This window comes from Gavia stellata, chromosome 8 (assembly GCF_030936135.1).
Source record: "Gavia stellata isolate bGavSte3 chromosome 8, bGavSte3.hap2, whole genome shotgun sequence".
Classification (NCBI taxonomy): domain Eukaryota; kingdom Metazoa; phylum Chordata; class Aves; order Gaviiformes; family Gaviidae; genus Gavia; species Gavia stellata.
Window position 1 is genome coordinate 19,344,602 of NC_082601.1, and position 15,894 is coordinate 19,360,495.

Genomic DNA, 15,894 nt, shown 5'->3' on the forward strand with positions numbered 1-15,894 from the left:
CAGACATTAAAGAAAAAGTCCTTATTAATGTACCAGAATAATTGCTGATATTTTGATAAGACTTGTGAAAGCTTGTTAGTGACTATATCTAAGCCAGAAAGCAGCACTAGGATTTTGAAATACTGATAAAGAATGTGTAAGGCCTTAAGTCAATAATGTCCTCCTAGACAAAAATTCTGATCCATACTGTCTTTTAAAAGGTAGTATGTACAATTACACAACTGCACAGAATAAAGAAAACAAACTTTTAAAAAGAACACACATTTTGGGCTAATATAACCCAATTAAGATGGCCAAAATGATCAATTAATTAAATGTATTATTAATATATATTGTTAATATTCAAAAAAATGGTGAAATAACACACAGTGTTTATCTTGGGGGATTCCTCTTGTGGCAGTAAAGCAACAGATTACGAATTTTTTACTCTTTTGGGACAATAAGAGATTAAAGTAAGTAAAAGAAGAAATGGAAATGGAAGAGGCAGGATAGGAGTACAAATCAGAACATATTTCTTCCACCGAAATTGATTCTGTTAATGATTAACTCAACCCACACAGGTTATTTCAAGTGGAATATTTGTACTAGTAACATTGTCAAAACAGACCCCAAATCAAAGTCTTCTCTTTTTGTGTTTTTCATTGGTGTTTTTTGCTCTGTGTCCATGTATCATAACATTACCAACATTCAAATTAAAATTTGCCTTTTATTCCAGGTACTGAACATCTATCTGCAAAGCTTAGATATTTAAATGATCAAATGTTAATTCTTCTCCCAGCAGCCCTTTAGATACCTAATTTTCTGCAGGGTTGATCTGAGTCTTGAGTAAGGCACTGCTCAAACTGAACTGAGGCAGCTGCATTTTTTGAATGTCAAGATAGAGTAGAATTTTAGGGTAGAGGTTGTGGGAAAGGATAAGCACTAGTTTTTCTGCCTTTTTTTCCTCAATTACACGTTTCGTTGGAGGTAGCAGGATCTGAATTTATGTTTGCTATGGATGTTTATTATCTGGGTTGCATACAATTTGGGGGTGTTACCTTCTTAACCCTAAATGCAGCTTGGCAACAAGGAGGGGGGGGAAGGCTGAAAGGTTACCCAAAAGATGACTGGTCTTATAATGTGTCAACATCAGATGGCTCGTTTTTTCATTTCAAGGAGTTAACATTACAGAAATCAGAGCTAAGCAGAACTAACCTTTAGCAAACAAAGTCAAGACTTCATGAGATTTCCAACCGTTACATGAAACCACATGAGATATTAGACATTAGATATAAGAATCTGCTTGCAAATACTGATCCTGCTTTCTACGCTGAATGGTATCCTGAGAAAAAGGGCAAGTTTAATGTAAGCATGCTGGGGCAGAAATCAACTTAGAGCCTAAGCTGATTCAATTTTGAAACTGTTTCTGAGTTGCCTGCCTAAGCAGTCTCTAACAGAAGGGACAATTTTTGACATCACGGAACCCACGAAAGAGCCTGATTAGTACTCATCAACATTTTCAGTAGTCCACCAAATTAAACAATCCCCTTCAAATGTTCTTGGATTACTGGTTATTCCTTTGAATAACTGTGGTGCTATCGCCTCCCATCTGAGTCGGCCCCTGCCATCAGGGAAGCTCGGGACCGGGACCCTGATCAAAGGCATTCCACCAGCTGCCACGGGACACACTTTTCCTGGGGCTCTTCGATAGGGAACAAGAGTTGCATCTCCGTACAACAAATACCTGCAGACTTGTAAACGTTCACAGATTTTACAGGCCCCACGCTACCAAATCAGCTTTTTGCTTTCCAACAAGAGATCTTCGATGGCGGTAACTGTTACCAATCTGTTTTCCTACTGCTTCTTTTACAAGCAGCTGTGGCTGAAACATTCCTTCCACTCTCCTCTCCTCCCTCGCCCCCACTTCCTAGAGGAAATTCCATGGGATCACCTCACCTCTGGCCCCACACTGCAACAAAACTCTCATCTCCTGTGGGAGATGAAGCTTGTGCAATCGCTGGGTCCCCGCATCTGCGACCACAACGCAGACACAGAGCTCCTCAGTACATTTGTATTCAGATTGCTTCTTTTTTAAGGGGGTGTACTGAGGGGAACTGCTGAACACTGTTAGGCTAAATGACATACTGAGTTCGAAAAACTTCAGTCTTTGCTTAATCACAAAATAGAAAGAGAAAATTAAAACTGTGTTTGTTTTAAATTCAAGGCATCTCAAGAGACTGTCTGCATCAAGAGGATAGGACTCCAGAAGACAACTTTTTTTTACTTTTTTCTCAATTATCATTTCCCCAAAAATACATATGGCTCCCTAATGACATTCTACGGGAAGGCATTATTGTAGAAAAAAATACTTTGGAACTCCTCAGAGAGGATTTCAGCGTGGATTTCATTTGATGGCGAATGTAAAGCTGTCTGAATTTTATGTCTGCCTAATTAAAGTGCAAATATTGAGGGGAAGATAGAGAGTCTTCCTTCATAGCATGCCAGGCTAGACGTTTCATAACATGACTGCTGAAAGCACTTGCTAAAAAATAAAGGAAATGACTATTTAAACCCAAACAGCACATCTCCAGGCCAATCACAATTCCCATGGTATACCACGCAAATGCCTCACCACTGACTGTGGAAGTCAAGCCCTAACAAAAAGGAGCATTTCAACCTCCACGTCAGACTTACATCTCTCCAGTGCATCTGGCAAAAGGGACATACAAAACTGAATATGATTTCTTCTCAGATGTAGAAATGGGACACTTACTTTTGACAGCAACCTCTTAAAAGATCATCAGCTAAGACAGAAGCTAGCAGAGCCGGTTTACATACCATACTGGCACGCAACTCCTCCTCTGGCAGTTTGTCTAGCTGAGAAACCAGGTGCATCAGCTGGGCAGAACACAAGTGAGATTATCTAAAACCTGGTCCCGAGGTTACGGCGGGTGTTTCTCTGCAGCACTGCACTGTGTTCCATACAACGTGTGCCTGCACAGGCAACACAGTACTGGCACAATCAGTTATTACATCTAGGGAACATACCTTCACCATTCTTGGTGTTATGTTTGCTCTGAAGTGCAAAACCGGATTAAAAAGCACCATTAAGGGAATTCTACTGCAGATTACACAAAACCCAAACCATGCCACAGTGCCTGAAGAAGGAATAAAGAAAAAGATGGTGCTGGTACCATACAACATAAAGCTGAACATAACAAATCACATACTGCTCAACTGCTAAAGAATCTACTTCCTCCTGCAAGCAAATGATATACTGTAAACCTGGTGTTATTTATAGAGACATGTATGCAATAATACTATTTTAAAACACGCATACATAAACCTCTAAAAGAATTAATTTGTAGAGGACTTCTTTCCACCCTAAGAAAGTAAGAACAATAGATAGGCTCCTGCTCCAGTATAATCGGTATTAACACTGATCTCAAAGGGAACAGTTTCAGAGACACTGATGTATCACACTTGATTACATGACATGAAATCATATTCCACATAATTATGAATGCAATATTTCACTGCAGCTGACAAACCATGAAAGAAAAATGCAAGAAAAATGGAGAATAAAAGAGAAAGGAGAGAAAATACTTTAAAAAAATTGGAGAAGTTAGCTTTGAAATCTTCCATTCCGCTTCCCCGTATTGCACCATCTATCTAAAGGGGTTGTATTCACGTGCTACAGGCATTTCCTGAGACTGAACTGAGCACCAGTGACCTGCCCAGACCATTCTCCCAAGGAGTTAAATGCAAAAGGCAGTCAAACTATTTCCTCAAGTCCAGCCATGTCCTTTCTCTAAGGAGATACGCTGAGTAAAATTAGCAGCTTTCTTGCTCTTAACTGACCACAGTGATGACAGGTCCCTGCCACACTAAGTGTTGGAGCTCCAGTTCACCATTTCTCTCTCCTGAGTATACTTGAAGGAGAAGGGAAATGGCAGTATGGGGAGAGGTCACAATTACACAGCAAGCAAAGAACATGGAAACATTAATATGCTAATGGCTGTCACACGACTTAATAAAAATGTGTGTTTTCTTAAGAGCAGGGAATTGAAACAACTTTTAGGGGCTCTTGCCCCAAAACAGGCAAACATTAGAGCATGCAACCACAAAAAAAAGTTCCCATACTGTGGAAACAAAGCTGTAGAGCAGGCCTGGCTCAAATGTTTCAAATCCACCATTAGCCTGCCATTAGCTTTAGCTATGCTTGTGTTCATGATGCTGAATATTTAGGAAGGAATCCTTAAAATACTCTTTCAGCAAGAAACACCATTTCCCAACACACATAAGCAAAGGCAGCCGCTACAAGGGTCTGTTTTTGTGTTCCGACCATCCTGGCACAGAACAACGTCTGTCGTGGTAATTATATCACTAACTTTGTTACCTTAAACCAGCTGCTTTCCTAATTGTAATCCCATTAAAAACCCGCATTACAACCATACAGCAATAATTTAAGGGGGAAGGCTTAAGTGAAACTGTCCAGAGCAAAAACAGATTTCAAAAAAAACATCATATAGACTACAAACAGCTCGATACGAGTGACACGGTATGAGCAAACAGCCTGGAAGGGAGCACACCAAAGGGTGGGCTGGCGTGATGATTTATGCTGAACTGAATGGGGGAGACCTGGGTTAAGCCTCAAAGCTTGAAGTCTCACCCCGGGACTGGGGTTTGTCAGGAGGATGAAGGGTCTGCTTCATCATCCTCCTTTAATGATGTAAATAGCACAAAAGGAGGTCTCTGAAAAAAATCAGCATTACAGAGATGCCATGCTGCAGACTAGTAAGTCAATCATAAGCAAGATGATGGAAAGCACAGGGCTTTGAAACCATGTGGCTTGGGCATAAAGGTCGTCCACAACGAAGCACAGCGCTTAGTGACAGTCTGGAAAGCACCTAGAAAATGTGTCAAAGCAAGTTAGAAACTCCTAGCTGAATCTCCCAAGACGTAATCGCTTAAGTCCCTAATCACATAAGCAGTCTCAACAATTCCAGTGAAAAACTGGAATGGATTTAATCTTGCATCTTCAGATACAGATATTAAATAAGCTACAAGAAATGACTGTCTAACAGTCACCAAATAAGGAAGTACAATTAAAGCCTAAATAATGTATTCATAAGCAAAAAGCCAACACAACAGCTGAAGGAGGCACATCAAGCAAGTATTGATAGCCATGCCAGGGGAAGGGAGTATAATTAGGCATGGCTGAGGCTAACACCACTCCAGCAGCCCTGCAAAACCAGCACTTCATGGCAAAGGTTTGCTCAGTACAGCAGAGCTCAAGCAATGGCACTACATGGTTTGGGAAAAGAAATGGCACAGCGGAGTCAGGCATCTTCCTGCAGGCTTCCCCAAACCGTGCTCATCGGCTCATTACTCTCATTTCTCCTTTCCTCTGCTCTTGCCCTTCTATTTAGCTGATGGCTCCTCTCTAGCCTCCCACGGAAAAGACAGTGTCTGTGTGCCACTGCGTCGACTGCTTTGCCTACCCTTACATACCTAATGGAAAGCTCTTACGGCCAGGACTGACTCACATGGTGTCCCCCTGACACTCCAGGCCCTGTTTCTGGGCTGGCTGTTAAGACATCCTTGCGACAAACATAATACCTACCTTATTCTTCCCCACACTTCTGCCTCTGGCGCAAGTGATATGAAGAAATTTGTTTTCCCAAAGCAGAACTGGAGTAGCAGGTTCAGGTTTGAATGAACTATTCAGAAACGTGGCAGCTTCATTTCCCACACAAAAGCCAATAATACTGTCTGAAAATAGCTGTACTCCTAGGTAAGCCTTCACAACAAAATTATAATATGCTCTTTTCATCTTGGAAAAGAGGAGAAAGCTTCACCTAATAGAGCACTAGAAAGAACCAAGCTGACGAAGGTGGTGAGCAGATATGTAGAGACATATACTGGCGAATCGCACTCTTGCCAGGAAAGTACTTTTCCACAAAAATGGTGAACGTTTGCTAACTGTGTTTGTAAATACCGCGCAGCTGTGCTACAACAGGAAAGCAAGCCCAACACTTGTATAATTTGATAAGAGGTTTCTCTAGTAATTCACCAGAAATAATTAATCAAAATAAAAACATGGCCAAAATTAGCACTGCTAGCTCTTTGTGAGCAAGAACTAAAGCAAACATATCAACTAAAGCAAATAAAAGTCACTGTATAACCAGACACACACACACACACGAACTCTGTAGATTTTTCTACCTTGTATTCTGAGAGATTATATTGAAAGCAATATTTCTCTACAATAACCATCTCTGAAAATAACTTTTCAGTACAATACATGATACAAGTCCATGATGATCAGAGGGAAAATCTGTGCCGATGGGATGTTTCTGGCATTTGTAGTGACAATGATGTTTTTCAACCATTATTTCCTCAAGCCACAAGTGTTCTTCTGTCTTGTCTGACAACAGCCAAAAGATATAAAACAAAAGCCAGTGACCTTTTTCTGTACATCCACTGAAAACTGCTTATTGCTAGCTAGCAAGATCATTTCTACAATATGCAGAGCAGCCTTTCTGTCCATTCTCAGCATCAAGCACTCCAGTGGACACCCTCTTAGGATGGCAAGATCCACCCTATATGGGGAAAAGGAGCTAAAATTACTCTAAAGTGTCCCAGTAAAATCTTAGGCATTCGGAAAGAGCTCATGAAAATATTTCAGTGGTCTGGAGTAAACAGCAGTTTCTTCATTGACTTCTATGTGTCCAAGATTTTATTCCCCATTTATTTTGTATTGTCTCAGCTTAAACAATGAACATGGCAGGTTCACTTTCAAGAATATCTTGCCCTCTATGTTCTGGAAGTTTAGGCAGATTTGTAGGAAGGAAACATTTTGCATCTGAAACTTTCCATACTCTATTAAAAGTGGATTACTGAGCTCCTGCGAACAAGGAGAGAGTGTTGTCATTTCTACCTTATTGCAGCATCAAGTTAGTTGCTAAGGGGCTATGTTGGCAGAGAAGTCTAAGGCCCTTAATAGATTACCCAGATTTTTGAAAGATGTTCCAAGCCTAAAATTTCTGGACATCTCACTTGGGTCCTCAGCAGAAATGGAGAATTTTGAGACAGGGCCTCCTTTCCTCCCAAGTAAGACATTTTGGAGAGAAATATCTCACAGGAAGAAACACCATGACCTTCCAAGTCTGTAAATTCATGTCAGAATTGATTTAATAACTTCATGGCTGCGGTTCTTGCCTTTTCTTTATTTGCAAAATTCACGCTGTTCCAACTACAATTATATATTGAACAGCAACAACAACAGAACTGCAATCCTTGGCTATCCAAGAGGAAAAGGACCGGTTACAACAAATTATCGAACGTATTTTTTCTAGGATGTTCACGCATAGATGACATCTAAGACTAGGCAAACCAAAATGTCTTCAGAAAGAGATTAAGGAGCTATAGTAACCACTGCACAAATAGTAGTTACTGGGCGGCTCCAGTGCAAAATAACCTCACAACTCTGTCCTAATATAACATGAGTGAGCAGGCCAAGGTTTCTTCATCCGTTCAAAAGACAAAAATGGGAAGGAAAAATCCACTTCTGTAAAACATGCATTTGCAACTAAAATTCAAGTGATGAGAGGTCATTGTCACAGAGGAAACTGTAAAAATGTTTAATTTATCAATGAATCTTTTCACAGAATGATAATCTGTTCTCTTTTCTGTAATACACAAGGATTTCATTTGCTGTTGGGAAAATTAAAGAAAAAAATTTTCCATTTGGTCAAGACCAAGTTCGTTTTATTATAATACTAAGATGACTGATAGTGACTACTATCCTGAAAGACCAAGTTTTGTTTAAAAGAGAAAAAAAATTCTTCTCCATAAATTAGGAATCAGCAATATTCAAAAACAAAGGCATCTCATATAAGCTGGGATCCAAGACTTACAGGTTTTCCTAGCTATTTTGCTAACTTGTGTTGTGATCTTGGGTATGTATTTTTGTATATTCGTAGTTACTTATCTGCTAAATTGAACATAAAATTACTTAGAGAATCTCAGACAGTAGTGTTATATACAAATCTTAATGATTCTTCATTCATTCAAGAGAGATTTGGGGTTTTCCTTACAGGTAGTATTGAAAATTTAACTAAGTACTTTTGATTTCAAAATAATTCAGAAAGTGCACTATGAATTTCAGAAGTACTAAGGATTTTTAAAATTCAGTAAAACATTTAAGAAAGGTGATTTTAAACAGTGTATAAACAACATAATTGCACAGTCTCTTGACATCTGACCCACATTTGAAAGTAACTATAAACTAAAAAGCATGTGCTGCTGTAAAAATTTAAAAACAAACCCAAAAACTCACACAAGCAAAAAAAAATCTCATGTTAACAACATCACCTGAAAACATTCTGCTAAGCCAAGTCTACCTGGAACTCCAGCCACAAGAGAGGATTCTTACGCAGATCAGCTATTTCTAATCATAAATATAATTGTGCAGTAATGTACAGCCAACATAAATTAGTCTGAAACTAGGATAAGCATTCAAATGCACACTGTAATTTACAGTGATGCAGAACAATTACTCGAGGAGTTTGTACCAACAGATTATCTTAGTAGTGAACAGAGGAGACCCTCTACTGCAAGTTCTTAATAGCAAGTTTCACCTTCAGGTGTTGATTTTCATTTATCTGTGATTTCAACAGCATCAGGCAGCAGTAGGGGTGATCATAATTTTTACTAAAGCAATGGGTTGCTTCTATTCACCACTATACTTCAGCTTTCTTTGCTTCTCCAAAGTGCCAAACTCATTCTTTTCCTTCTGATTGCCAGGGAAGATGAAACTTGCCATCATACTACAGCAGCACAAGGATTTTTATTTACGAATCTGTTTTTCTTCCCTCATAATCCAAACACTTGTTTTGTAAACCTACTATAAGCTTTTAAGGTATGACATTATAATTTATATTTAAGCGTAGTACTTACGGTTGGCATAATTTTACCAGGTCCTGATCGGTGGTGTTTGGAGGCAGTGCTCTGATGTAAAGGTTTGTTTTACTTAATTGATCCCATCCTGAGTTGCTGCTGCTACTACTGTTGTTATTACTGCTGGTGGTGCTGGGACTAGGAGGAGCCATTGGGTGGGCTGGTACAATGGACTGCTGCAAAGGAAAAAGCACGTTAGAGTAAACTATAGATAGTAATCGCAGCATGCACATTTAGCTCTAGCCTGTTTACCGTTTGGAGTGCTGTGTTAAATCTCTATGTACTTACTCATGTGTTTTAAATACACCTACTTTCACACCACGTTTGGGACAGGATTCAGGGCACATTCTAATATACCTAACCACCATCTGAAGCACCCTCAATGCATGACACAGGCTTAAATTATATATAACCTCTGCTGAGTATTACTCATAGGATTATATCACTCTTCATTGTGGCATCTGATGTGCAAATGAAATAAGAGATACTGTTCCTCTAGGTTCCAGCAGGTATAAACTAAGTTTACATCACTATGACTATTTCACATCGTAAATTAATTATTGTGGCAGACACAAAGACTGTGCTATTTCCTTAATCTATCCAGAAATATAAAAATCATTAGAAGCCTCTTTTGTATCTCTTCTGGCTTTTAGTACTTCATACAATACTGCTATTGTTTTTTTAAAGATAGGGAGCACAGACAGCTTAAGGACCAGACTTTAAATTAATTGTGTGCCTTGGCAGAACTTTCATACTGCCACTGGTTTCAGTATTTGTGGATTATTTCAAAAGTGTCAAGAAAAAGATTCTGTAAAATGGCAAAAAAATTCAAGTTTCAAAAGGAGATAAGCACATAAGCACTTCTGCCTAGTCCTCAAGGTATCTAATGATATTGTTCCTAAAAATCAGGCCCTAACAGAACATAAAAATGTCCTAGAGAAAATTTGCAGTAACAACAGTATAGCAGGACACTGTACAGAAAGTATTATGAACAGGTCTGTGGTGTTGTAAAAGAGGAATACTTTAACAAATGTATTAGAGAACTAAAGTTGCCAGTAAAAGTCTCATGACTACAAGTTTTTCACTGACAAAACGAATCAGCTGCGGGCAGCCCCTTTCCTGCAAAAGCCTGAGCCTCCACAGCTCGAGAAGCTCATAGCAGCCCTGTGAACTGCAGAGGAAGGGTGCCATGGGGGGAAAAAAACCAAAAAAATAAAGTGGAATATGAAGTGAGATGTCAGTGTAGACTCACTTGTTCCTGCCCCAGTGCCACCCTCTTCTTTGGACTAGTACAAACTGTTGTGCGGCCACAGCCTGAATCAAAAAAATTCTCTTCCCTGATCTGGTTCACCACATGTGGTTTTGTGCTACGCAAAAGCTTTGGCTGTCACAAGGCAGGGAACAGGAGTGTGGAGGGGATTACAGTTTACTTCGGTTTAAAGCATCCATGGAACTACAGCCTTAACACACAAGAAAAGTGAAACTATTTTGGAGATAACCTCGGGAAATTGGAATGAAATTGTGAGTGGGAGAAAAGTACAAAGGCATGCCTTATATCAGATACTTTATGCTAATTATGTGTTTCTTTAGGAAGGTTTTGAAATCTTCCAATTCAGCATATTGCAAAGTTTATTATGCAGCAATAATAGCCTGGAACAGCAAACTGCAACACTCACTATAAAAGTCAACACTGATATGTAGAAATTGTTGTTGCCTAATTTTATTGAACTGAAAATTACCATAAAGAATGAAATATATTCCTGATCATTTAACATTTCAAAACTGAATATCAGGATTTCATTGCCATAGGGTTGGAGGTTTGTTTGTTTGTTTTTAAATAAAGATTTTTAGAAACATAAATCTTCTGGAAGAGATTTGATACTTGGAGTTGAAGCACTGATCTAGAATTTCTTCCAGGCATGATTTAAAAATGGGAAAAAGATTAAACCATCCCTCCAAGTTTGTAATGGAAACATTGACGGATTTTAACTATAGCAGCGCAAGTCAGGCTGTCAGACCGTTCTGCTTCCAGTAACGCCAGGCAATTATTTTTAGGGTTACAAGCAACGTAGAATGACAGAGCAACTAGTTTCAAAACATTTTCATAACAAACTGAACAAACTTAGTCTGGCACGGTGCTATTCTTCTCTTCAAAAAGCTTTCAGCAGTGTTCTCAAAACGCACACAGTGATCAAGTGCACAACTGCTCTGTTCAAGGTTTCCAAACATGCACTTCCCGCGTGCATGCATGTACAGCTGCCATAAAAGTCAACATACATGTACCAGTCTTCATCTCAACTGGTAATTACTATTGGAGACTAAAAGCCTCTATCCTGTTTTTCAGTATCTTTGGTTTGGTTTTGCTTTTACTTCTTACAATGTTTTTCCCTTAAAATCTTTGTTTTTCTACATTATGAAGAACTGGAGTTTTGTAAAATCTTGTCACCAGCTGGCCAAAGGCAGGAGAGGAAAATGTGTGTGTGTGTGTGTGTATATACGTGTGTGTGTGTTGAGAGAGAAGAAATCCTAACTCTGTCTTCCGGTAAAACATAAACGCTCCATTCTGAGTAATTTAAACTTTTATTTAAACATGAAGATGCTCTAGTGCTAGTGGTCACATCCAAATATGATGGGAATGTAAATGTGATTACAGTTGTCTTCCTGCATTTACAGACAGAAGGTTTTTCAGTGCTTCCACAGAAACATGTGCCTTTACCAGCCTTAAAGGCTTTACAAAACATCGATGCTGGGCGTACTGCAGCTCTCAAACCCTGCAACCCAACGACACACAGACAACCAATAAAGGGCCAGTGACATCTTAAAGCCATACGACTTAAACACATTTTTTTACATTAAAACTTAATTTTAAAATTGGAAGCACTCTTTCCGCTCTGTTCCTCATCGATGACTACTTACAAAAACTAAATTATAGAAGTCTCTCTTTTGTTCGAAGGGGCTTTTCTTCCCCAGTTGCAGTTGCTGCAAAAGGCTCGTTGCAGTGCAGAGCCTGGCTGCAGCAGCTCTGCTGGCAGAGCCCCTCCTACGCTGACAGCACATGCCAAGAGAAGAGTTTTTCTGCTGGCATAGTTGCATCACCTCCCCAAACGACATAAGCTAAGCTGATAAAAGTTCTCTTCTGCCGGCACAGCTGCATCCACACCTGGGGTTTTGCCAACGTAGCGATGTCAGCGAGGATGTATGACTTCTTTCCACACCCCTGGCTGATACAGTGCTCGCTGGCAAGACGTTCTGCAGTGGAGACCTGGCCAAAGTTTGGGGTTGTTTGTTTAGAAACAGCTTTCACGAACATTAACGGAAAGCTTTTTATAAAACCTGAAATCAATTTTGAAAAGTTTTCTTTTACAAACTGTAGTCTCTGCTGCAAAGTCATATCAAAAGCTGTTTTAAGATTTTATCATATGGACTTCACAACCATTTGCAATAATGTAACATACATAAAACCACATTCATTAATTTTTCTTTTTAATAATTGAATCTTAAATTAAAACACTGAACACAAGTAGAGGAGGAATAAAGTAACAGACCATTATTTCTTGTGACAATATTCCTGTTCACAAGAAATACCATTTTTGCACTGGTTTGCCATTTCCTCCTTAGTCTTCACTCCCAAAGGCAATTAGCAATTTTTCTTTCTCCACAGCAGTTTCCTACCTGTCACCTTCAACAAACATCCAAGCAAAAAAGGCCAGTGACAGAATAACCATCCCATATGCTGTATGATCAACCCATCCCATTCTGGAGCCAGCTGTGAGGAGCCCTCAACACCCTTGCCTGATTTCTGAGGGACCTTCCCTCCAGACCTCCACAGCCCGACCGCAGCAGTGGGAAAACCACAGGTACTTGTTAGGAAAAGGAAAAGCTCAGTGACAGAACAGGCCCCGTGGAGTGCCTTAAATCAAGGAAAACTGCCTGCCTGTGTTTTCTTCTCGATATAAAACCCAAACAGGAATAATCACAAGTATTGAAAAACAACAGGAGAATATAGTCATCTTTATACAAACCATTCCTGTCTTTCTTATAAACCACTCTATGCTTAAGGACTGGAAATGACTCAGAGCAGGATTTTGCCTGCCAAGGAGAAGAATCTCTTCGCTGTCAACAGGAAAAAAACACATTAAAAAAAAAACACCCAACCAAAACAGAACGGAACAACCCTGAGAAATTCCTTTGACCTGGGAGCTGAGAGGTACTGATCCTTGCTGCCTTCAAACTACAGAATTCCAAGGAAACTCCAACAAGCAGAAGGTAACTTGGATAGAGACTGTCCCAAAACAGAGTGTGATTATTATGGTAGCAATCCATTTAAGTCTCTAACTTTTATGACACAAAGCATGTCTATGAAATTATGTAACACGCTAGCATTTAATTAGGAGTTCCTTCGCCCAGCTAAAATTCCTGATAGGAAAAATACTGTGACTTTTAACATCATTAGTTCTCATACATCTACTCCAAATTCAAAGCATAAATTACAGCATAGATTAACTATCTTATTTAGCCTGAACTGCTACTTGGATCATCTCATAGTTTCAAAATCTAGTCATTGGCGTTTGCCTCGTTTTGTTCAGGTGATTAAGCTTCAAGTGCCTGCTTACCCTGCCTGACTTTGCCTAACCTCCCTGATTTCACTAGACACCATTTCAAAACAGCACCTTCAACAACTGGCATTGATATAAAAATTACCATACATTTGTGTGGATGTGTGCAACAGTGATAAAAAGTATTGAATTACATGAATCTGGAAAATTTCTGGATTAAATCAGGGGTTGATTTTTTCTTTATTTATTAATCTACTGAACACAGAGCTTTACATGCACAATGAAAGCAAGGGCTCAGGAAAATAGAAGATGCCACATCTAGTAAAGCAAGACACTGCCACACCTAGTGTACAACTTGGGAAACAGGAGGTTGTTTGGAATAAAATCATGTCCCAAACAGAAAGAACTCCAAATGTTTAACAGAAATGACTGTTCACTGATGAAGACAGTTGCTTTATCACCTTCCTTTAGATAAGGAAACATTAAACCTTACTCACTCAGTCTAAGCCTGCAAACTGACGGCTGTCGTGGAGATGCCATTTTGAGTGTCCTGCACTATTCTATTCCATGGTTTCCATCATCATGTCTGAACTGTTATAGCAAGCAAAACTGAATTTCTGGAGGCCTCTCCAAGTCCAATTCTCAGTGGATGTGAGTCAACCAGTAGAAACAGAAAGATCTGCTGCTGCTGTATTCACATCTCCTGCCTTAGGGTAGGTTCTCCGACTGTTGTTCTTCAGTCTGTCAGCACTTGTCACAGGAAGATTCAGCAAGTCAGCTGCTTTCTAAGCATTTTCAGGATGAGACCAGTATAAAGTGCAGAGAGCATCTCAGAAGCTGGGTCCTCCAGACTCCTGTTGAAAATCTCCTCAGGAGGGAAAAACCCTGAGACCTGCCCCCTTTTCCTCCTTTAGACCACTGACCTTAACTTCTCTTTGCACGGGTAAAGACCATGGTCTCACAGTGACGCTGCAAGAGTCAACGGGACTACTGCAGCAGGGTCTGGTTTACTTCATAAGGCTGAGACCACAGATACCATGTCTTGTGATCATACAGAGCTATTTGCACACCCATGATCCAAGCCTCTTCCATCTTCCTTTAGATAGTGAAGATGGGTGTTGGTGCTCCAGCCACGTGCAGCAGAAACAACTAGGTGCTTGGGAGGAGGTAGGACCTGGTGGGTGGAGGCTGGCATCAAGCAGAGACTCTCCCTGTTATGAAGTATCACAGACAGCCCAGAAGCACCTGGAGATTCAGCCCTGGGTTTCTCCCAAAAAGCTCTCTGAACCTTCCGTACCTTGGCATGGAAGAATTATGCCCAAAATACTACAGCTGGCATTACAATAATAATAGACTGCAATAAATAGGTTGAGAATCAAGTACTCAAAAAAAAAAAAGGGAGAAAACCACACTGAACGGGGGAGAGGGGGGAAGGCCCTCAGCTTTAGTTTTATTCCTTAACACAAGTTTTAAGAGGAGCTTTGCAAGATAAAAAGAGGGTTATGCCCTTTTTCTTGCCTGTATGTTTCAGCCAAGTCCTATGAAAACTATTTTTCTAAATACAGATGACAGTCTTCTCCATACTAAAAGGAAATAAAAGGAAACAAAAACATAGATGGATATCATCACTTATCTATGAAAGTAAAAAAGAAAAGTTATGTTCACTTTGACTGTTTTTTTTTTTTTTAATTAGTATTGTCTTTCTTCTCAAGTCCATGGTGTTTCAACTAATAATTTGAACCATCTTGCCAGTAAGAAAGATTTCCAGCAAAATCCAGGGAAGCAGTCAATACACCTTTTTCCTGGGCCATTTAAGAAGCCCTTGCTTGAAACACAGAAATGCAGGAGTGAGTAGGTGCTTTTCTTGGCTTCCTTTTTAAATGATCTTCATGGAGAATGGCTCTATCAGCAATAAACAAGACAAAGTCTAGCATAAACCCTCAGTCACAGCTCAGATGCTCCTAATAATTTCATCCCTAGACTATTCTGATTATAACCCAAGCTCTCTCCCCACTGACAGCTATTTTGCTTTGTTTTCCTCAGGATGATGAAAGGACAAACCATCCTTCACAGTAACGTAACAGGACTAAATTTGTTCTCACCAGAAAGCAACGATTACTAACAGTAAGTACAGAAGTAAACCATTCCAGCTTGTTTCAAAATGTCACATTCCTGTATTTTTACAGGAGATGGAACCAATATTATTTAAATTATATATATTAAAGCTTAATGCAACAGCAATTTTCTGCTAGTAATGAAACAAAGCTCCAAAAATACGTATTTCCTTTTTATGAAGACAGTTGAAAAAGTGGGAGGATAATCCTGGCCACATTGAAGTATATGACAAAACCCATGCTGATGCTACCGAACAGTTTTTTCTCCAAGAATATGGGTT

At 39.6% G+C, this 15,894-nt stretch overlaps 1 protein-coding gene across 1 annotated transcript in view; it reads right to left on the minus strand.

Annotated features, from left to right (window-relative positions):
* Positions 1-15,894, minus strand: part of RBMS1 (RNA binding motif single stranded interacting protein 1) — a 148,290-nt gene that overhangs the window by 58,696 nt on the left and 73,700 nt on the right. The window contains exon 2 of the mRNA XM_059820219.1: positions 8,944-9,119. Within this exon, the coding sequence (XP_059676202.1) occupies positions 8,944-9,119 (176 nt within the window). The remainder of the gene's footprint in view (positions 1-8,943; positions 9,120-15,894) is intronic.